The 23,769-nt window shown below is 36.7% G+C and overlaps 1 protein-coding gene across 3 annotated transcripts in view; it reads left to right on the top strand.

The window, feature by feature from the left end:
• The window catches only part of ARL6IP6 (ADP ribosylation factor like GTPase 6 interacting protein 6), a 38,672-nt gene that overhangs the window by 10,038 nt on the left and 4,865 nt on the right, over positions 1–23,769 (top strand). For 2 of the 3 annotated variants that reach the window (XM_066346326.1, XM_066346324.1), the window contains one exon: positions 6,888–7,020. The exons of the other annotated variant lie outside the window; for it this stretch is intronic. In XM_066346326.1, coding sequence (XP_066202423.1) covers positions 6,888–7,020 — 133 coding nt within the window. The remainder of the gene's footprint in view (positions 1–6,887; positions 7,021–23,769) is intronic. 3 annotated transcript variants of the gene reach the window in all.

A 23,769-nucleotide genomic window follows, 5' to 3' on the forward strand; every position in this document is an offset into this window, starting at 1 on the left:
AAATAAAATTTCCTCTGGCATCAGAATCTCCTGGAAGGATTTGTTAAAACTAATTTTAATGGGCTTCATCTGGTCTAGAATATCTTGAGTAAATACAGGTTAGAGCCCAAGAATTTACTGTTCTAATAAGTTTCTAGTTGATGCCAGGCTGCTAGTCTCTGAGAGCCTCTGGTCTGGTAGTTCCCAACCCTGACAGCACAACAACAAAGAAACCCTGGAGATTTCCTTGTTTTGAATTTACATATTTTCAGACCCTATCCTTGTCTACTGAATCAAAGTCACTTATTTGCTGAATGCTTTAATGCTCAGTATACAGTTTTTTACTTTTCAATTTACTTGAGAAGTTCTGCTTGTAAGGATTGATACTGATAATTTCATTACTTTTTTTTCACTTTTTAGGGGGTCTTCCAAAAAAGAGAGAGAGAGAAAATGGAGTTATATTTTTGATAGAATAAAGCTTGTTTGATCTTGAAATTGCTATGTTGGTCTGTTACACCCTTTTGTAAATCTAAAGATACATTATGGGATGTTAATGATCTTATTTTTCTATATTTCATAACATTTTGCTATTTCATTATACATGTTAGAAATCATTTTACTATTCCTTATTAATTATCCTCAACTGTGCTAAAAAATGAGATAATTATGATTGAATCGCCTAGAGGTCAAGCAAACTAACTCACAGGCCAGATCTGAACTGCTACTTGTTTTTGTTAATTAATTTTTGTTGTAGCATAGCCTTGCGCATTGCTTTATGGTTATATTTTCTGTGGCTGCTTTCACACTACAATAGGAGAGTTGAGTAGTTGTGACAGAGATCTTATGTCAAGCAAAGCTGGAAATATATACTATCAGGTTCTTTTCAGGAAAATATAGTATCACATCCAATTAGTTACTTCAACAGCATGGACTTTGAGCAAAAACAGGAACCCTCCTCTTATACTAAAGGATATGTGACAGTGTTTTTCATCTTTTATGATGTGTGTGTGCCCTCATTTATCTGATGCTGCTTGTAAATGGACAAATGATAAAGGTAGATAATTGGAAAGGAAAAAAATCATTAGATAAAATTTTTTATAAATCTAAAAATGAAAATGTTTTGCAAATTATGGAGCAAAAACAATGGTTGTCCTTTTAACCAAAATAAGCTGTGAAAGAGTTTTTAAAGTTCTTTCAAGCATTATATTTTGATAATGCAAATACAAAAAAGAGCAAAACTAATGATAATCTATAACTAATTAGAGCTGTATCTGAAATCCGGAATCAGTATTTATTTACAAAATGGTTATGTTCCAGATTTATGCATGAAGTTAATAAGCAGTTATTTACACTCAGGACATAATTCGTTTTTTAGTGTGTATATCTTTAAAATCAGGGAAATTTGGAATAAAATTTTGGGTATGTTTATGTCATATTAAAATTTCTAACAAAGTTATTCTTTTATTATTTTTCGGGGTTTTTTTTACCATCTTTTTGTTCCTGTAGGTTGTTCATGAAATGACTTAAAAATAACGGAAATGATATGTTGGGTCATGCTGAAGATTATAAGCTTCAGGAGAAAATACAGGATTAATAAGATCTGTCATGAGTTAATCATTTAAGATGAGTGATACGTACATGGGTTTTTATTGTACTGTTCCTTCTACTTTTTGGTATATATTTGAAATTATCTATAATAAAGTTTTTTAAAAGGTTTCCATGTAAATCTGATGATTTAACAACCTTAGAAACTGTAGGTGTTATTTTTCAAGTTTCAGTAACTTTATCAGAATGTCCCCTTAAGCTTTTCTTATCTTTTCAGGCGCAGGAGAAGGAGTGAAATTGCTACTTGTTGAGTTGCAGGTAGACAGGTAGTTGGGTGAAAACCTTTACCAGCCTGACCTGTGGTGGAGCAGTGGATAAAGCGTTGACCTGAAATGCTGAGGTCGCCGGTTCAAAACCCTGGGATTACCTGGTCAAGGCACATATGGGAGTTGATGCCTCCTCCTCCTCCCCTCTTCTCTCTCTCTCTCTCTCTCTCTATCTCTCTCTATCTCTCTCTCTCTCCTCCTTGTCTCCTCTCTAAAATGAATAAATAAAGTCTTTAAAAAAAAAAAAAAAAAGAAAACCTTTACCAGTGTAGCTGGTATGGACTCACTGTGTGTTCACAGGGGACGAAAGAGCCTCTTTCCTCTGCTCTCGCATTTAGAAATAAGTTTGAAGATATAACTAAGGCTGTAATTTTCCAAGGTTTGCCATGTAGAGAGACACATTGCTCAAGGAATTTGAAGACTTGAGCTACCAGTAGAATATACCTTTAGAGAGAATACTAAATTACCAGTTATCCTCCAGAAAACTTAGAGAATCTAATAAAGTTGGGAAAATTTGCTTACGTAAACATTTAAAAATTGTTGGTAGGTTGTATGCATGACTACATCTAAGCTTTTATTAGTAGCCAGCTGGTTATAGGTTTTACTTTTTTTTTTTTTTTAATTTATTTATTCATTTTTTTTAGAGAGGAGAGGGAGAGACAGAGAGAGAGAGAGGGGAGAGGGGAGGAGCTGGAAGCATCAACTCCCATATGTGCCTTGACCAGGCAAGCCCAGGGTTTTGAACCAGCGACCTCAGCATTTCCAGGTCGACGCTTTATCCACTGCACCACCATAGGTCAGGCAGGTTTTACTTTTAAAATTACCTATATGTTAACTTAATTTTCATTTTTTATTTAATTATATCTCATTAGCAAAAAAAAATCCAACAAGGAGCATTTGAGATCTTGCTTCCCAGCAGTTGTCAGTTTGGCTCAAATCCTCATACAAAGTTAAAAGAAATATATCCAACAATTTAAAGTAAAGGTTCCCATTAGTCTATTCGTATATATACTGCTCACAAAAATTAGGGGATCAGGGAAAGTGCAGATATTCCAGAACTTTCACCCTTTTGTATAGTACATTTTCACCAATGAAATAAAGTTGGTTTTGCATCTCATTTGCATAATTGAACAACTTTCTTGGACTTGTTATTTGCTTTTCTGATTTTCTTGTTTAATAAAAAATCAAATGCTTTTTTTTTTATGGCTTCATATTCATTTTGAAATATCCCCTAATTTTTGTGAGCAATATATTTTCAGATCTTGGTTCATTTGAATATATATGTACTTTTAAATATGTGATTTTTGTCACTTGTAGAAAAATATAATTGGAATCGTGCATGTTCTGCTTTATTAAAATGTCTGAGAGTTCATTCTGTGTCAATATACATGGATCTGCCTCATTCTTTTTTATTACTGCATCGTATTCATAGTATGCCAGTTTAAACCTTTCAAATATCAGCTCTAAAAGAGGACTTTGAAATTATCAGTGTGTTGTCACATTTAGTCCTGTTGTTTACCTGTGACAGGAATAAGTTTTATGAAGAATGTGTAACTGTTCGTGTAACAATATTTTAATAAGAAACTTTTCTCAGTGTGGGAACCTGGGAGTTTTTTTTCCCCAGGTTGTTTCTTCTAACATCTATGTGCAAACTACTGCTTCCTCACCTCTGACTTCATAAAGCTTCTGAAGGTAACCTCTTCCCTAGCCTGAAATTGCTAAATAAAATGAAAATGTATAGAACATATACTCTTTCTTTGCTGGAAGCTTTTTATAAAAATACTGAAATCTGCCAGCATGTTTTTAGAAAAGTAACTACACTTTGAAACTAAAATTACTTAGATAAGTGAATGTAAAACTCCCAACAAAGGGATTGGACTGGGAATATCCCACCTACGTCCATGGTTTGCTTTAGATGAAAACATTGAGTCCAAGACGTTCAATTGATGGAAAAGATACATTTCTGTCATTTCATCAACTGATATAAAGTTGAACTGTAGAGAAGAAAAAAAGATGTGTATGTTCACTTAAAAGCCTGTTTTTTGATACAGCAGTTCTTCCCCTAAGAATGTGTAACGGATATACTTGTACAATTACATAGTTAAGTACAAGATTGTTTCATGCTGCATTGTTTTTAATAATGAAACACTGGAATAATAATATGCAGTGGAAGTGTTGCTCTGTGTACTGATATGAAAGTTCTCCATTGTTAGGTGAATAAACCAAAGTGTAGGACATTTTTTTCTATTTATCTCATTTGTGGAAACAAACTGAAAAAATATACATAATTATTTGTTCATAACTGGTTCCATATATCTGTGTACGTTACCTAGATAGCTATAATTTTTAGAAAAGATGCACAGCAAACTCTTGGTGTAAGAATGGAATTGGTGAGTTGGGGAAGAAACACTTTTTAACCTAATTTTTAGGTGCCGTTATACCTTTTAAAATTATGTCAACTTGGTAAAATGAAATTTACAAAACGGTTGTCAAATTTTTAGCTTCATCTGGAGATGGGGGCTTGTTGTAAATTTAGTTGTTGAAAGTTGCCAGACTCTAGGTTTTTCTGCTTGTTCAGAAACAAATTGAGTAATTTTCAGAAACATAAGCACTGCTAGACCATGATATGAAAATGTACTGTTTAGCCCTGTCATTGTGACCTGACCTTAATTAGTGGTATAGCTGTTGGTTAGTTCAAAATGAATATAAAATTATTAAAATGTCTGAAGTAGAGCAAACACTTAGATCATGGAGTAGTAATTTCTGAAAACTCAAGAATATTCTTGTACTAAATTTGATACTTACTTTGTGGAAGCACCTGAGTGAAAAAATTTGATAGGCTTTAGAGAGCCACACATTTTGTTATATTTTAATGTTATTTTGTGTCTTTTTCACTTTAAAAAAATATTTAGATGTTCCACTATTCCACAATAGTCCCTAAACAGACACATGATTTTTCTTTATTACCATCTTTGTTCTACAGACTTTATGTATTATAGGATGTTCAACTTAGAGTAAACTTGCCAGTTATTTCTCCCCTCTTTTAAAGGTGGATATTCATCTAAATGGTAACAAAATAGCTATTTGGCAATGCGGTCACCCTTAAGTTGTATTTATACACTTAAGTAGTCTTATAACTTCTATTTTCATTTGTCTTACTTAGGTTGGCAGGAAGGTTGTACCTCAGGTCTTAACTGTAAAGTGCCCATTTAGCGAGTCGTGGGTTGGGTTCTAGAGGCTGACACTGGAGCAGGATACTGGGATGGGGGTGCAATTTAGTCCTCAAAACATTTGCCCAAATGAGTTACTGCTGAAACATCTTGCATTCTGGTCAGGATGGCCTTTCAAATGTAGCATCTTCCAGTCACATGACTATCTCCTGTTTCTATGATCCACTAGGGTAAAGCCATCTACAAGTTTGGCTCTGGGCCCATCTGACAAAATACTATACATAGCTGTTACCCCTCTCTGATGTTGTGTGGCCTTTTCTTGACTATCCCCTCCCTGTAAATGCACACCTCATATAACCCACTTTCTTCAAAGGGGGTAATCTATCACCTATAGGTGAAGCCCTTATTCTCTCCCTGTTTCACACGAACATTTTATCTATACCCCATTCAACTTATTATTCAAGACATTTTGTATTTCCCTCCTGCTTATATGTACCTTCCTAGTTCCTTTAACTTTGCAACATGACAACCAAAGAGGTACACAGGCTAGTTCTGCTTTCTTTGCCACATCCTTTTTCTGAGGTAGTGAATACAAAGTCCATTATCTTTCTAAAAGGGGGTAAGGAAGAGGGAACTATAAGGAGGAAAAATTTAGTTTAATCTTTCAAAATTACTTTGCCACCATTTTTCTTAATTCTTTATTGCCCTGAATTTGTTTTTTTGTTGTTTTTTAGCAGTTTTACCAGTCTCTTATTTGGCTTCAAATGCAATGTACATATTTCTTACCTGCTTCTTGCTAAAATAAAGGCATCTTTGGTTGTGTCATTTTGTGCAACCAGGAAATTTGGTAATTAATAAGTCATTCTCTGTTGTAGTCTTCTCAACCTTTCCTTCCTGTTTGTGCTACTAAAAAGCTTCAAGTTAATTGACTCCCTCTTTCTTCTCTCAACCCTTTCCCCTTTCTATTCCCCTGGTGTAGTCACCATGGTTTTGACTGATTTGAGAAAATGCAGCTCCTGTCTGACAATAAAATTTAGGAAACCAACCATTTATAAATTGGGAGTTTTGTTCATATACTGAGCAAGGTTAAAGAATCAGATTAAGTTTGTAATGTTTGTAGGAAAGCTGTAATGAGGAGGCACTCTAAAATTGATTCATTATGTCAAAAGTGCATGGTATGTAAAAAAAGATATCACTAAGTGATAAAATAATAAAAGACAGCAAGCTGTGATCCACAAAGTTCAATGAAAACTTATAAGGCATTTTTAACAGTGAAGTATTTGAAGCATTTTTTTTCTATAGTTGAATTTTATAAAACTGAAGATATGTTATATTCTTTTGTGTGTGTGTCTGACAGAGAGAGGGACAGATAAGGACAGACAGGAAGGGAGAGAGATAAGAACCATCAATTCTCCATTGCGACATTTTAGTTATTCATTGATTGCTTTCTCATATGTGCCTTGATGGACCCCTTGCTCAAGCCAGCGACCTTGGGGTCAAGTTGGTGAGCTCTGCTCAAACCAGATGAATCCGCGCACAAGCCAGCAACCTCGGGGTTTCAAACCTGGGTCCTCTGCATCCTACTTTGACACTGTCCACTGAGCCACAGCCCGGTCAGGCATGTGTCTTATATTAAGTTGAATTTGTGCTTTTCCAAATTTTAAATTATAATTGAATTAAAATATTAAGTGAGAAAACTTCTGATTGTGCTTTAGTATTTTATAGTTATACATAGGTTAGCTTTTACTAAGCTCAGATCTTTTATATCACTTATATATAATTCAGAAGGTCAAAAATACACATGACCTTCATTGGTTTAAATTGTTTTGGTGTTAACAATTCATGATTTTTTTCTCTTCTCATTAAGGATTCTGGACTCTACTTATAATATCTCTAACTGCTGGCTTCTCCTGCTGCAGCTTTTCTTGGACAGTGACTTATTTTGATTCTTTTGAACCAGGAATGTTTCCTCCTACTCCTCTTTCACCTGCTAGGTTCAAGTAAGTATACCTGTTTCTTCTTGTTTCTTTTTAACCCATTCCAATCCAAGTGAAAATACTAAAGTAAATAATAACAGAAGGCTGCGTATTTGGGGGTTAGATGTTCAGGCTCCAGTCTTTAATCTGTAAAATACAGTGACACAAGGTTTCTACCTTGGCTTAGCCTTTAGATAAATGGAGAATAATTTTTTTTTTAATTTTAATTTTTAAAAATTTATTATATTAACATGGATTCAAGTGTTGGAGAAGAATATTTTTAACGCTATACATAGATAATGCAATGTTTTTTTTAAAAAAGTGAAATTCAAGAAATGATCTAAGACGAACTTGGATGGTTATTTGTCCTTTTGGGATGGCATTTCATCTAAAACACTTTATTAAGGCTAAATTATTATCAACAGTGTGAAAGATTTACTAGATTCACATATAAATGTTCATACTTTTAACAACTTAATAATTCTACTGGACTTTTCCTCATATTTAAACTGTAATAATTAGCAAGCATTTATGGTACCCAGTTTATATGTCTAGCCCAAATTAGATCCATTTCATAGCAGTCTCTATTTTCCTTTTTTTTTCCAAGTAAGAAGAGGGGAGATAGACTCCCGCATGGCCCTGATTGGAACCAACCAACACCCCCCATCTTGGGCCAATGATCTACCCATCTAGGGCCATACTCGCAACTGAGCTATTTTTAGCCTCTGAGGCAGAGGCTCCAAGGAGACATCCTCAGTGCCCAGGGCATATGCACTCAAACCAATCAGCCATGGCTGCAGGAGGCGGAGAAAAAGAAGGGGAAGGGGTGGAGGGGTGGTGGGGTCGCATCTCTTCCGGATCGCCATGACCCGGAATCAAACCCAGGAACCCAGGGCATTCGCACGCCAGGCTGACGCTCTACCACTGAGCCTGGCGGCTAGGGCCATATTTTCTTTGTTCAGAGAATTTCAGAAAATTCAGTAGGCAGTATTCTAAACTAGTTTCTTTGTGCCAGGAAAGCTCAGGTTTTAAGTATAAATTTCCGAATAAATGCATCTAAGACCTCTATTCTACCAACTGCGGTGTTGGGTGGAGCGAAGGTGGAGGATGAAGTGTAGAAAATAGATTCTGTTAAAGATATATATGTGTTATCAAAGTACTGTAGTTTTTATTGTTGTTCCTCCTAGCTCTGGCCCCCCTAACAGACAACTTATAGAGCTCAAATAAGGAAATATATTTGAAGAACTCTTAACTATGAAGTTTAACACTAATTGTAGTTATTAATAATCATTGTTACTACTGGCTTTCATTAGAAAAATGAAGTATTTTGCTCAGAGTAAACCTTTTTTTTTTTTTTCTAAAGTGAAAAGCAGGGAGGCAGAGAGACAGACTCCCGCATGCACTCGATCGGTATCCACCTGGCAAGCCCACTAAGGGGCGATGCTCTGCCCATCTGGGGCATTGCTGCACTGCAACCGAAGCCATTCTAGCCTCTGAGGTAAAGGCCATGGAGCCATCCTCAGCGTCCAGGCCAACTTTGCTCCAATGGAGCATTGGCTTCAGGAGGGGAAGAGAGAAATAGAAAGTAGAGAGGGAAAGGTGGAGAAGCAGATGGGTGCTTCTCCTGTGTCTGTGTGCCCTGGCCAGAAATTAAACCCGGGACTTCCACACACCGGGCCAGCGTTCTACCACTGAGCCAACTGGCCAGTGCCTCAGAGTAAACTTTTTTATGTCTCACAATATATAGCTGTAAAAGTCATGGTTTCACTTTAAACGAATGTGTGTGTGCATTTATTTATTTTTGTGAGAGAGAGGTACAGACAGACAGGAAGGGAGAGAGGTGAGAAGCATCAGCTCATAGTTGTGGCACCTTAGTTGCTCATTGATTGCTTTCTCATATGTGCCTTGATGGGGGGCGGTCCAACTGAGCCAGTGACTCCTTGCTCAAGCCAACAACCTTGGGCTTCAAACCAGCGACCATGGGGTCACGCCTGATCCCATGCTCAAGCTGGCAACCTCACACTCAAGCTAGTGAGCCCGCACTCAAGCCGGCAACCTTGAGGTTTCGAACCAGCCTTCAGCATCCCAGGCTGATGCTCTCCTACCACCACATCAGGCCGAACATGTGTGTGCATTTAAAATATCTTAAATTCTTATCTGTATATGAAACGTAGACCATGTACTTACTAATAAACTTTGTGTGTACTTGAGATGGATGTTGACTAATTAATAATCTAAATTGACTAAGTTATACCTAACAGTACAGTACCATCCTATGTTTACATGGATACCATTCAATTGGAAAGTTTATTTTGGTAAATGATACAGCATTCAATTAAATGTATATTCTGTTGCTGCCCATTGACATCAATTATTTTAACAAGGGTATAAGTCTAATATAGATGATATAATGAGACTTCATAGTCACAGAAAAACATACAGTGGTACCTTGAAATATGAATTTAATTCGTTCTGTAGCAGAGCTCATAAGTCAGTCAACTCGTATATCAAACTGCCGGTACTGGACCTGTGCACCAGCGCGCCAACTAGCGGCAGCTTCCTGAATCACTACTCATATCTCGGAATTTCACTCGGATCTCGAACAAAAATACGACCGATTCGCAGCTTGTATCTTAAAAAATTCATATGTTGATCTGTTCATATCTCAAGGTACCACTGTATCTAATTTTTTTCTTACATTTTCTCTCAATTTTAGCCCTGCATTTCCAACTGTTGAGAAGATCTTGCAGTCTAGATTTCAGAAAGCATTTTGCACTCAGTTATTAAAGTCTATCTTAAAGATAGCAGAATCCGACAACATATCAAGGCTTGCAGCCCTTATTCACTGTATTTACCCCTGCACTGAGTTCCGTCATTTCTGCCTTTTCAAATTTTTTTATTTTTTTATTTTTCCAAAGCTGGAAACAGGGAGGCAGTCAGACAGACTCCCACATGCGCCCGACCGGGATCCACCCAGCATGCCCACCGGGGGGTGATGCTCTGCTGCAACCAGAGCCATTCTAGCACCTGAGACAGAGGCCACAGAGCCATCCTCAGCGCCCGGGCAAACTTTGCTCCAATGGAGCCTCGGCTGTGGGAGGGGAAGAGAGAGACAGAGAGGAAGGGGGGGGGGTGGAGAAGCAGATGGGCGCTTCTCCTGTGTGCCCTGGCCGGGAATCGAACCCAGGACTCCTGCACGCCAGGCTGACACTCTACCACTGAGCCAACTGGCCAGGGCCATTTCAAATATTTTTGATGTACTTTGTCTTTGTATCCTCAGTGTTTTTTCCCTGTTTAAGGTTTTTACCAGTGTACTTGACTCCTTGGTCTCCCCTTCTCTTCTAATTCATCCTTTATATTGTTATCTTTCTAAAAATATGTTAGTCACAGCTCTTCCTTGTTTAAAAGTCTTCAGTGGCTTTCCTGTTGCCTTCAAAATAAAATCTAAACCCCAAGTATGGCAACAGTCTTCTTCAAATGACCCTCTTCTACTTTTCTAACCCCAGCTATTTCTCAGACACACCCTATATTGTGGTCACATCCCATATTACCTTGGCAAGCCCGAATAAACTACTTGCTTTTGAGATGCTGTGTCTTTACTCTTGCTGCTCTCACTTCCTGTAATGTCATTTTTCCCTAAGCTTCTCTTCCATCATCACCAGAGTTTACAACTCTCATAGATGTTGGGAGCTCTTGGAGTTAGAGAAAAGCATTTCAGTGTTCTCATAAAGATCTGGAATTCTGAAGGCATTTAACTAATTTCTTAAAAATTACCTTAGCATTATTTATAAACTAGAACCAATAGTGGTGGGCCTCAGTTTTCAATGTGTTCATTAGTCATATAGTGTCATACAATTTTAGTATGATACTGTCAGATCAGAAACTTAGGTTACTTATTTCTTAATACAGCCCTAAAAATAGTTTTTGAAATATGTGCATTTTGTATAATATACTGCTCACAAAAATTAGGGAATACTTTATCGCTTTATATGAAGCTATAAAATAACCCCTAGTTTTTGTGAGCAGTATATTTAAATTCCTTTCAGTATATAAGTAGGAGTAAATTAATTTTATGTATGATAGACTATTAAATATATCATGAAAGTCAACCTGTAACTTAAAATTATGTTAATAGAACAGTCCAGAAAGTGATAGTTGATCACATATTAACAGAAACCACAGACAAAAAAGGGGGCATAAAATATAATGATAATTGGTGAAATTAAGTTTTATAGTGAAAACCCTGCCCCCTAGTGCTTGTGGAAAATTATGCAATTACTTCAGAAATGTCTGGGTGAGTCTATTCTCTAAGTCACCAGTAGAGGGAGTGCTTGTACAGGAAAACAAATATTTTGAGAAAGTTCAACTCTTTTAAGCTTTATTTTCAAAGATATCAGATTGATATACTTTACGTTATATATTCTTTTATTATGTAAAATAATGACATTAGATAAGTATTGTCCCCGATTATATAAAACTAATACAAGTTCTTTGTTGAAAATTCAAAAAACAAAAAAAAAATAATGGAAAAGCCCATAATCAGAGAAAGTGACTGCCAACGTTTTGATATATATCTTTTTATTCTTTGTATATTTTAAAAATTGAAATTGGGGTCGGCCTAGCGTGCGGAGGACCCGGGTTCGATTTCCGGCCAGGGCACACAGGAGAAGCGCCCATTTGCTTCTCCACCCCTCCTCCACGCTTTCCTCACTGTCTCTCTCTTCCCCTCCCGCAGCCAAGGCTCCATTGGAGCAAAGATGGCCCGGGCGCTGGGGATGGCTCCTTGGCCTCTGCCCCAGGCGCTAGAGTGGCTCTGGTCGCAACATGGCGACGCCCAGGATGGGCAGAGCATGGCCCCCTGGTGGGCGTGCCGGGTGTATCCCGGTCGGGCGCATGCGGGAGTCTGTCTGACTGTCTCTCCCCGTTTCCAGCTTCAGAAAAGAAATTGGGCCCATTGCCACTGCCATCAACAATAAATTCTAATGCGGACTATTGATCCCACATTTTATCCCAGCGGCTAAACTCGGCCCCCAGCAAGATGCAGAATTATAAAGTCCACAGGAAACACGAGTAGTGAAAACGCAGAAGACCCTCCTAATGTAGCCCTGATGGGCCATTGGGGAGCCCAGAGTCACACTTGCACAGAACATCGGCTCATCATTCCCTCCCTGCTTCCTGGTCCTTTCCATCCATCTGGACCCTTCATCAGAAGACTGCCTTTTCAGGGATAACTACAATCTGGCTTGCTATCCTACCTGATGATGTGTCTCTTTCTTCATTCATGTAACTGAAAGATGCCCTTCCTTAGCAATGCTAGAACAAATTGGCTCCTCTTACTAATGGGACCAAAAGTCCTTGGTCTGAAGAAATTAGGTGATGCTAATATGATAAAGTCTAGAGGTCAGTAGCAACTCACGGTTGGAATACTCTTCTAGTCTTATTTTGAGAGACAGGAAGGGAAAGGGGGGATGGAAGGAAAGAGAAAGAAGCATCAACTTGTTGTTCCACTTAGTTGTGTGTTGATTGCTTCTTCTACATGACTTGACTGGGTATCAAACCAGCAATCTCTGGCTCAAGCTTGTGACTTTGGGCTCAAGCCAGCAATCTCAGGATTGTGACCACAACACTTCGCTCAAACTGTCAACCCTGCACTCCAGCTGGCGACCTCAGAGTTCTGGGTCAATGCTCTATCAACTGAGTCGCCACTAGTCAGGTTCTTCTAGTCATTTTTTATAAAAGATCCCTACATATAAAGTCATAGTAGAATCCTCAGGATCATTTAAAATAATGCTAACATTTCACTGACTTGCAAAGTTGGCAGGCTTTCTCCGATGGTGTTTGCATGCCAGGACAATGAATATAAGAGCAGATGTGGCTGAGATCAGTGACCTGCTTTGATGAACCAGGAACAGCAAAGCAAGAGTCACCCCAGTTGATGCTCATAATGGATTTTAGGTGGTGCACAATTAAAGCAGTCTCCCTGTCGGGATGTTTCTAATGAACTGATGTCTGTGCACTAATTACTTCATTCCCATGCAGCCCCACATCCTTCCGCATGAATTCATCAGTCCTTAATAACCATTTGTTATATGTATCAAGTAGAACAGGACCAGAGTCTTAGGTGTGCTGCCAGGAGGATTCTAAGGGTCTGGTTCAGCCCTCTGACCTTGCAGATGAGGAAATAGAACCCCGGAGATATGTAATGACTTGCCCAAATCACACAGTAGGTTGTGTGGGCCAGGTTTTCCAACTCATAGCTCTTTTTCTCCCACTCCAGGAGGCTTCTCCATGCCTGTATTTCTGTACTAACAAGTAAGATGTGTTCCTCCCCTGAGGATCAAATGTGGTATGTCAGACCAGTGAGTGTTGAGTGCCTGTTGTGTGAAAGACCTTTGAAAAATAGCTCTGACCACATACATGAAGAAAACCCTTTTTAACGAACAATGTACAGTGTGGATTTTTCAAAATCAATGAGTATCTCCTGAGCATGTGCAAGATCCCAGGACCTGTTCTCAGACTAGTCCAGTGCAGGCAGGCAGACAGCGCTGCTTTAGGAGCACCCATTGTTTTTGTGGGGGAGATAACTGCAGAGAACTTGAGAATACAGCTCCCTTTTACCGTAAGGAAAGGGACTTGCGCAGGGTAACGTGGCTTGTTAGTGACAGAACCAACTAAACAGCAGTCCCCAGCTGCTGTTCAGATGCTCACCCTCTACACAGTGTTCCACTTTCATTATTTTTCTGTTGTACTCAGAAATCAATTACTCCTTTCTGAAATCTGTGCCTTGAGCAGTGTTCTCAGCACAAACCAGAACCTAAGTAAATGACCAGACTTTAACCTTCTGCCCTTACTGGTAATAAATTGAGAGAAAATGTTTAAACAGACTCAGACCTGTTGAGTAGGTGGTATACTGCTAAACAGACTACATAAAGAACCTGCTTGGAGAGGAAACAAGCCATGCAACCTCACACCTCTAGAAGAAAACTATCATTGATCCTCCTATTTTAATCCCAAAAGTGATGACAGTGCCACCTTCGACATAGTTTTGTTTAGTTTTATTTTGCAGCAGGAAATGTTTCAATTAAGTCAGCTGACAAATTTTATTAACCACATTGACTCCATATACAATAGCAAAAAAAAAAATACTGAGCCCTGGGCTCTGTTGATTAGAGCATCGTCCTAATGCACAAAGGTTGCCGGTTCAATCCCCAGTCAGAGCACATACAAAAACAGATTGATATTTCTCGTTCTCTTTTATTGCCTGTCAAATCAATAAATTAAAAATGTATATGTTGAAATTAGGATCGCAATATACATACTGTTTTGTAATTCATTTTTTATTTAACATAGGTGTTTGGTTTCATTTAGTATTTCTTCTGAGTTTTTATGTTTTAAACATACTTTAAAGACCAATCATATATATCACCTTATTTTTTAGGGGAAATCTAATATAAATGGTAGATTCTAAGATAATATATTAAATAGGGATGTTTAATTAAAATCTAAAGACAGTCAAGACAATTAGCACATCTTAAAATGAAGGTTAGGATTATTCAAGTATTCTCTTTTTAGCTTTGTGAATATTAAATGTGAAAGTAAAATAATCTTGTCTAATTGATTTGTTTAAAAAGCAATCCTTTGCTCTCCTTTGCAAATTTAAACACGTGGGTTTTTTTTAACAAACCAATTAGTAGAAATGGAAAAAATTGAGAAGACTGTTGACTATCTCTATCAATTAGTATGTTTTCTTAGAAACATAAACTCAAGGGGAAAAAAAAGGAACCCTTATTGATATTTAGAAAATATTAGGCATGACCTGTGGTGGCGCAGTGGATAAAGTGTCGACCTGGAATGCTGAGGTCGCCGGTTCGAAACCCTGGGCTTGCCTGGTCAAGGCACTTATGGGAGTTGATGCTTCCAACTCCTCCCACCTTCTCTCTCTCCCTTTCTCCTCTCTAAAATGAGTAAATAAAATTAAAAAAAAAAAGAAAAGAGAAAATATTAGATGATATATTTAATGAAGTCAGTAAATAATAATTTGTTAGAAGAGTTAAGATTAAATATAAACCCTTTTTTTGTATTAATATTTTTTCATATTCTGTATTTGTTAGGTAGTCTTAGTTCTGGCTGCTGTAAGGAAGTACTGGAACCTGGGTGCCTTATAAACAGAAGTTTATTCATCACAGTTCTGTAGACCAGAAGTCCATGGTCAGGGTGCCAACATGGTCAGGTTCTGTGAGGACCACCTTTAAGGTTGCAAGTGGCCTCCTTTATCTTCACAGGCAGAGAGAAGAAGCAAGCTAACCTCTGTTAACCTCTGTTAGGACTCTTAAAAGGGCACTAATCCCATTCATGAGGACCCTACTCTTATGACTTTATCTAATCCTCATTACCTCTCAAAGACCCCACCTCCTACTACTCTCACAATGGGAGGTAAAGTTTTGATTTATGAAGTGAGGTAGCTTAGGAAGTTACACTTTTGCATAAACACAAGACCTTTAGTAATTAACAGATAGTTAAAGAACTTTGCAAAGTATATTTTCAAATATGTATTCAGTGGACTTCTAAAGCCATATTTTTAAGAAAGGTGGTCGTTTTGTTGACTGCAAACTTTGCTGAGTTAAATGGTATACAGCAGTGTCATATATACAAAATTCTTTATTTGGAAGCAGTCCTTTTCTTTGTGTGTTTGGATCATTTATACTTTTGTTTCTGAAAATCTGTTGTGATGTTTAAGAAGAGGCAGAGGCAGTAAGCTTAGATTCCTTGGAGTGCTTATGTAGTAGTCCCCACTTCTCACTACAATTCGTTATCCTGCTCTTCAGTACTACTTAGTCAGCATCTCCAGTTCACTTCTCATTAGTTTTCCCTGTCATTCATTGGGTTTTGTCAGTGATTTCCAAGCAGGCAAATACAACTGTGTATGTAATAGATATTTTACATTGTGATGATCTGCTTTAATTACAGTTTTTAGGAGTTAATACATCTAAGTATGTGCCCTACCCATGCAAAGAAACTATTCATACAGAACCCACAGCTTGAAAGAATCTTGGAATTCTTTCTAGGCTGAGCTGGTAGCAGTTCCAGAATTTTTGAGTCCTGTTTGGGGAGCATAGTAAGAATAGATGTGCCTTTGAAGCTTCATTTTCCTCACAAGTACATACCAGCTAACCCACTTCCTCTGTGTTATGAAATTAATCAGCAGGAGGAAGTTCAGTAATTGAAACAATAATCAATTTGATTGTCAATTGACAATCAAGGGCACTCACTGTGACAGCAGGTTTGCCTGTGCAATTTAGCCAGATCTAATCAAAATCTGGTCTTAACATCTCACTGTCTGTTTTCTCCCATTGACCAGCCTTCTCTACTTTACACTGCTTTCCACATTTTACATGTCTATGCACAAGCCCCATCTAGCGGTACAGTGATTAAGTTGCAGGTTTATAGTTATTTGGTGTGTACTAAAAATAAAAACCACTCAATTATGATAAGTCCCATGTAGGGTAGAAATGTTAATTCATAGTCTAGAAATAAAGTTAGTAGAAAATGATGGGTCTAGCAAAAGCAGTGTAGAATGTTCATTAGTTTTATAAATCAGTCAAAATATTGACTGATGTAAAAATAGTGAAATAAGTCATTAGATTTGTCTATCTTATAGTACTTTTATGTAGAGTCAGAGGTCAAGGGCCAACATTTTGAAAGAAGTTAAGGGTGTTATTTCATTGCAATCAATAGTGATAATTATAAGAATCTTAATGGCTGGCATGCAAAAAGTCTATTTAGATCAAAGTTCAAATTTAACAGCATATACTCATAACTTTCAAACTAAGAAGTTAACTTTGGGAATAGGAGTATTATTTTATGCTGGGAAGAGCCACAGAGACTTACTTCGAAGGAGGAAACAAAGTACTGCTTGTATTTAAAGTTATTAAGTTTGGGCATTAACTATATTAAGAAAATTGAGTGCTACTGAAAATTTCGTATTTTAACCTTATGCTTGCTGGTCAAAGGAAAAGTGAGATTTCTGGAGTATTGGGAATCTGAATCCAAAGCTCAGGTTATTGAATCATTTGTTGAGAAACTTATTTAAGTAATTTTTTCCTAGTGAGAAATATTGTAGAAATAGCATTTTTCACATTCACAGTGTTGTGGATTTTGGAGAATGTCTCATTTCTTCATAAATCCTCTGTTGACTTTTGTCCTAAGATACTTACCATCTGAAACTTATAACTGAAGATGAGTCTTTTAAGGATAAGATGCATTATTTTAAGAATAATTATCTCAGTTTTGAGCACAATTGTGTTCATTTTAATTACTTCAAATATGTGTTTGCTACAGGGCCATTTGTTAAAAGAAAAGTAGTAGGCATTATTTTAAGTTTTCCTCAATACCTTTTAAGAGAGACCTAAGCCCTCACAGTCATCTACCAAGTAGCTTTTTCCAGTTACCAGAAATCAAGCAAAAAGATATTTTTAATGTAGCTCAGCTCTTAGTTTTAAGTCAGAGTCAGTATTTGTACTTCAGGTGGCTCTTAAAAAGTCACATCTGTATTTCCTAGAATAAGGCAGATTGGGAGGCATAGTTGAATGTTTGTTTTATAAAACTAAGAGCATAAATTTACTATTTTATATTGTTAGAGAAATTTGAAGTTTGGTATCTGCTTTTAATTGTATTATTGGTTGTATTTAGGACATTTGATGTGGAGGTCATGATCAAAATGCAGGGAAACTTTACAATTACTGGTATGTCATGAAATAAGGTAAAGAGTAGCATCTTTTCACTAAAGCCTGCTTAAATTCTATAGAATTTGATTGGCATTCTACCATGTTTCATACTTAATATAGAAAGGAACAGTGCTTGCTGCCTTCCTAATGCTTTTGGTCTTTTTAGTCTATCAATCACTCTGAATAGTCAACCTTTCTATTTGTTCTTCTAACCACAAATAATATTTGCTAAAATTCAAAATACTCGATTTCAAAAACACCATGCTCTGAATTTAAGTTAAAGTAAATTTATTTCTATACAGCCTTATTTTATAAGATTATATTTCCTTATAGTGCTGTTTAAAACCTATGAACTAAATTAGAAATGAGAAACAGAATGATTAGTTTTTGTTTGAATTGCTTTTTGGTAAACTTTTTAGTAACTTCTACAGACAGAATTAACACATGATCTGATATTCTCTTGAGTATGTCATTTCCTATGTAAAGTGTTCTGGATGTAATAAGATGCTGAAGTATTAAATTTCTATTTTGTGTGTGAACGTGTGTTATTACTATTGTAGGGAGGAAGCAATGAGTAGAATATTGAAAGTGAATTTTCTGGAAAATTTGGGATTTGGCATTGTTGAATTCTTTTTCTATTCAATATTAGCTTTATTTTTCTGCTATTAAAGGGCATTGGGGGCTTTATTTCTTGGGAAATAAGATATAGTACAAAAAATAGTAATACAATAGAAAAGCGTTTATGGGTTCTTAGGCAGTAATAAAAGTTTTTTAGGTCAATAAAAGTGGATATTAGTATTTAAATTAGAAGTTTCTTTTCCATGCACACTAGATTTAACATTGAGCACAGTAAATTGACTACTACTCTTTCATACAGATTTTGGAGAGCTGCCTTTTTGTCAAATCAAATTCTTTATTGCCATGGTAGAATGAAACAGATGTCAGATGGCTAATTGCAGTAGGAGAGAAAAGCTACGAGAAAAGATAGATCAAGAACTTGGCTTTGATATTTGAGTATCATGAAGTTTTATTATCTAGGGACTGGAGCTGTCAGTTGCCGTGCTGTCACTGTTAATGACTGCACTGCAGCTTCTCGGCGTTAAGGGTTAAAATATATGCATATCTTATAAAGCGCATTCCATTACTGTTCTGAATGGAGACTTAAAATAGATGTAACAAAATACCATAAAAATCATTCACTGTTCTTGGTTTCCTTGTTATTTTCATAAAATAATATAGCTAGTGAGTCTTTGTTTTGCACCTGTTTGCTCTTGCTTATGCTAATTTACTGTGTTATGTAAGAGCTGCTGAAAAGGCACAGGTGTCCATGTGCACCAAACAGCAGCTGATAAGAAATACCTGAGAGATAACACTTGCCAGTTTTGTACTTGGAACCTTTTTTGTTATGTTCAACGACCTTTATAAATTATAATAGGCAGCATGGAATAATTCAGAGGGCTTATAAGTCAGGAGAGGTAGCTTCTGAATCCATCCTACTCCATATACCAGCAGAACTTGAGCAAGTCGGTTAGCATCTTTCCGAACCTTAATTTCCTCTTCTCTAACATGGGATGTCTGCCGTAATAGTCAATAAGTATAAGTTTAGTTTACAAGTTAAGGCAACAGGTATATCAGATGGTAAAGTAGATACGGTCCCAGGGCTTTCCTTTTCTTAGTTGACAGTTCTCAACTTGGACATCTGACCATGGTCTACCACTGTGTGCCAGTTATCACTTCTTGGGTAACTGTTATTTATCTTGAGATTTTATTCTTTTGCTATTAAGATACTCTCTCTTTGGGGAAATAATGCTGATAGTAGTTGGCAAAATAAAAGTTTGGCAACAGCCTCTCCAGGTGGTTGCGCAGTGGGTAGAGCATCGGACTGGGATGCGGAAAGACCTGGGTTCGAGACCCCGAGGTCACCAGCTTGAGCGCGGGCTCATCTGGCTTGAGCAAAAAAAAAAAAAAAAAAGCTCACCAGCTTCGCTGGCTCAAGCAGGGGGTTACACTCGATCTGCTGGGGGGGCCCGTGGTCGAGGCACATATGGGAGGGCAATGAACAACTAAGGTGTCGCAAAAAGGAACTGATGATTGATGCTTCTCATCTCTCTCTATTCCTGTCTGTCTGTCCCTATCTATCCCTCTCTCTGACTCTCTCTCTGTCCTTGTTAAAAAAAAAAAAAGTTTGGCAACATAACACAGTGTCACTTCTTTTTTTAACTCATGAAATTTAAAGCTTTGGGAAACTAATTTTTCTGCACTTTTTCTACTGTTTGCTTTAACTTCCTGGTGAATACGAACTTTGTTTAATTGAGATAGTGCTCAGCACCCTGACCAGGTAGCTCATTTGGTTGGAGCATCATCCCGATACACCAAGGTTGCAGGTTCAGTCCCAGTCAGATGAAGGCATATATAAATGGATAACAACTCAATGTCTGTCTGTCGGTCTAGCTGTCTTGCTTCTCTTTTTTCCCCTCCCTTCCTTTCTCTCTAAAATCTATCAAAAAATAAAAAAAGGTAGTGCCCAGCACAGATATGTGTCCTCAGGCATTTCTACTTAAACACACTGGTGCATAAAGTTAACATGTCTGACATTCCTCAGTTTACAACCAAGTGGACTGCTATGTATAGGTAAAGCAAGCAGTAGGTTGATACGAATTTCTCTCTGATTTTCAGGGAATTGAAACACAGTAAGAGACACACTGCTCACAAAAATTAAGGGATATTTCAGAATGAATATGAAGCAATAAAAAAAGCATTTGACTTTTTTTATTAAGCAAGAACATCAGAAAAGCAAACAAGTCAAAGAAAGTTGTTTGATTATGCAAATGAGATGCAAAACTAACTTTTATTTCATTGCAGAAAATTCATTATACAAAAGGCTGAAAGTTGGCATCCCCCAGTACACTTACCTATGCCGTTTTGGACTGTTGAAAGTGAAGTGTTCTATTTGTGTTAGGCTAGGGTGTGTTTCGACTTACACCAAAATCTGGGTTAAGTCACCGTCATAGAAATGGAACTGTGTCGTAACCTGAGGAGCCCCATACTGTTTTTTTTAATCTAATAAAAGATGTTCCCTGAATGATGTTCTCTGAAATTCTAATCCTTATTTTTTAAACAGCACTGGTAAAGTTCATGGGGATGCACACAACTTCATCTTCTCCAGCAATTTCTAATGAGTAATTTCTAGGACAAAAGAATACAACAGAAGTTGTTCCATGTTATATTTCTGAAAGAAACATAAAAGGAAATGGTTTGAAAATTAAAATATGGTGATTCTCAGTATTTTCTTCAAATTATGGGTTGGGGTTAAGAACTTTTGATTCTAGATGAAGAATTGATCATTACTCCAGCCAAAGCTCTGACATAGCTTAAAATTCTTTAGGAATTGGAGACTTCTTGGCTCCAGATAGAATGAGAAATAAAAGCCAGTTCAGATGTGTGAAAAGGGAAAATGTTAATACCAACTAACCCATTCTGTCTTCCGCTGAGACAGACACAAGCAAACTGCCTGTTGGTTCTTAATGGCAGGACCTTAAAATAATTTCCTATCTTGGTAAGCATAAAGAGTTTTTTGCTTAAAGCAAAATCAGTTGGCAATGAAGTTACAGTCTTAAATTGCAGGAACTCTGTCATAAAAGTGTGTCTGAAATGTGGAAATATATATCATGAAAGGTAATATAGGAATTAATATGATATAGGAATGAAGATTTCAAGAGAGTGGAGTCAGAATATAGTAAAGATTCAGTTCAGAGTCAGCCAAGGCTAGAGTAAAAATTAACATGAAACATGACCTATTTGAGTCTGTTGGTCTCTCTCTTAAATAAGAAAATGTAATTTATTTGAAACTTTTGGTAGTGACTTATTAAGTGTTTTAATTTGTGATTCAAAAAATAAAAGAGTATGGGTACTTATATTGCGAGAATGATTGAATTCACTTGAATATTAAATTTTAAATATATTTCATTCCTGAAAAATAAAAGTTTAATATACAATTTTTATAATATACTCACTTTATAAATTATCATTAAACATATAAATATATTGCTAGAAATTATATTTTCAGACTACAAAACTTGGATATAAATAGTAGAAGTCAAGCTCTCAAGTGAATTATAAAGGGAGAAGTGATTATGAAGAGGATAATACCAAGCAGAAACACGCACATACATACACAGACTTATAATTCTTCATCTCTTTATTACATTCACCTCCTGGGTCTCATTGTATAATGTTATTGTTTGTTTCTTTGTTTTGGATTGGAGTGGGTCTAGGTTCAGGTGTTTTGCTTGGAAGGGCAAATTGAAAAGCAGATTGAAACAATTTTTAAAATTTCTATACTATATATTGGTTAATATTCATTGATCATTTGCCATGTGCCAGCCACCTGATCCTCATAACAACTTTTTTTTTAATTAAGAGGCAAGGAGACAGACTCCCACATGTGCCCCAACCAGGATCCACCAGGCAAGCCCCCTACAGGGCAATGCTCTACCCATCTGGGGCTGCTGCTCCATTGCTCGGCAACTGAGCTATTTTTAGCACCTGAATTGAGGCCATGGTGCCATCCTCAGCACCCAGGGCCAAATTACTGTAACCATTTGAACCATGGCTGCAGTAGAGGAGGAAGTAAGAGAAAAGGAGCGGGGAGAGGCAGAGAAGCGGATAGTTGTTTCTCCTGTATGCCTTGACCAGAAATCAAACCCGGGGCTTCCACATACCGGGCCAATGTTCTACCACTCAATAATTTTTAAAGATAGATTCTGTTTTTATTTCTGTTTTGGGAAATTGAGGCTCAGAGAGATCAAATGATTTTTCTAGCTTCATAATTCTTGTAAATTACAAAGCCGGCTCTCAGACTCATCTCTTAAGTACAAAGCTTAAACTCTTAACCACTAATAGGAACCATATAAGTACTTTATTGTAGGATTTTTTATTATTGGAAAGAAATTCTTTATAACTAGAACAAAATAGTACCTTTTTATAACTAGTCTTTTAGGATGCGGAAGTAGTTTATTATAATGAGTCTTTCTTTGCAACCATAACTTTTCCAATATATTATATTCTTATTGAACAATGTTCAGTTCTAGAAAACCCTTAGTCTACTTTTTGTTTATGAGTTTTCCTGTTCTGGGCATTTCATATAAATGGATTCACACAAATCCCCAAAATACAGCCTCATATCAGCTTCTTCAGTTAGCATACTGTTTTCAAGGTTTATTTGTGTTGTAGCATTTATCAGTACTTTTTGTGGCTGAAATATATTTTATTTGTGGATGTACCACATTTTGTTTACCTAGTCATCAGTTGGTGGATACTTGGTTTGTTTCTACTTTTTGGTTATTATGAATAATGCTGCTGTGAACATTTCAGGTACAGATTTTTGTGTGAACATGTTTTCAGTTCTCTTTGGTATATACCTGGAAGGGAGTTGCTGAATAATGTGGTAGCTTACATTTTTTAAGATCTGGCAAACTATTTTTTATGGTAGCTGTGCCATTGTACATTCCCACTAGCAACATATGAGAATTCTGGTTTCCCCACATCCTCACCAATATTTTTTTTCTTTTTTTGTATTATAACTATCTTTGTGGGTATGAAGTGCTATCTCATTGTGATTTTCATGTGCATTTCTCTAATTGCTAGTGATGTTGAGCGTACTTTTCATGTGCTTATTGGCCATTTGTATATCTTTGCTGCAGAACTATTTAAATCCTTTGTCCCTTTTAAAATTGGGTTATCTTATTTTTCAGGTAAGAGTTTATTTATATCCTAGATAGCAGACCATTATCAGAGATGTGATTTGCAAATATTTTCTCCCATTCTGTGGGTTGTATTTTCTTTGTTGATAATGTCCTTTGAAGCATGAAAGTTTTTACTTGAGGACATTTATTTTTTTCTTTAGTTGCTTAAGCTTTTGATGTTAAATCTGAGAAACTGTTGTTTAATTTATGGTTGTCAAAATTTACACCTGTGCTTTCTAAGAGCTTTATATAGTGTTCTTGCATTTAGGTTTGATATATTTTGAGTTAAATTTTGTATGTTGTAT

This window comes from Saccopteryx leptura, chromosome 7 (genome assembly GCF_036850995.1).
Source record: "Saccopteryx leptura isolate mSacLep1 chromosome 7, mSacLep1_pri_phased_curated, whole genome shotgun sequence".
NCBI classification, from domain to species: domain Eukaryota; kingdom Metazoa; phylum Chordata; class Mammalia; order Chiroptera; family Emballonuridae; genus Saccopteryx; species Saccopteryx leptura.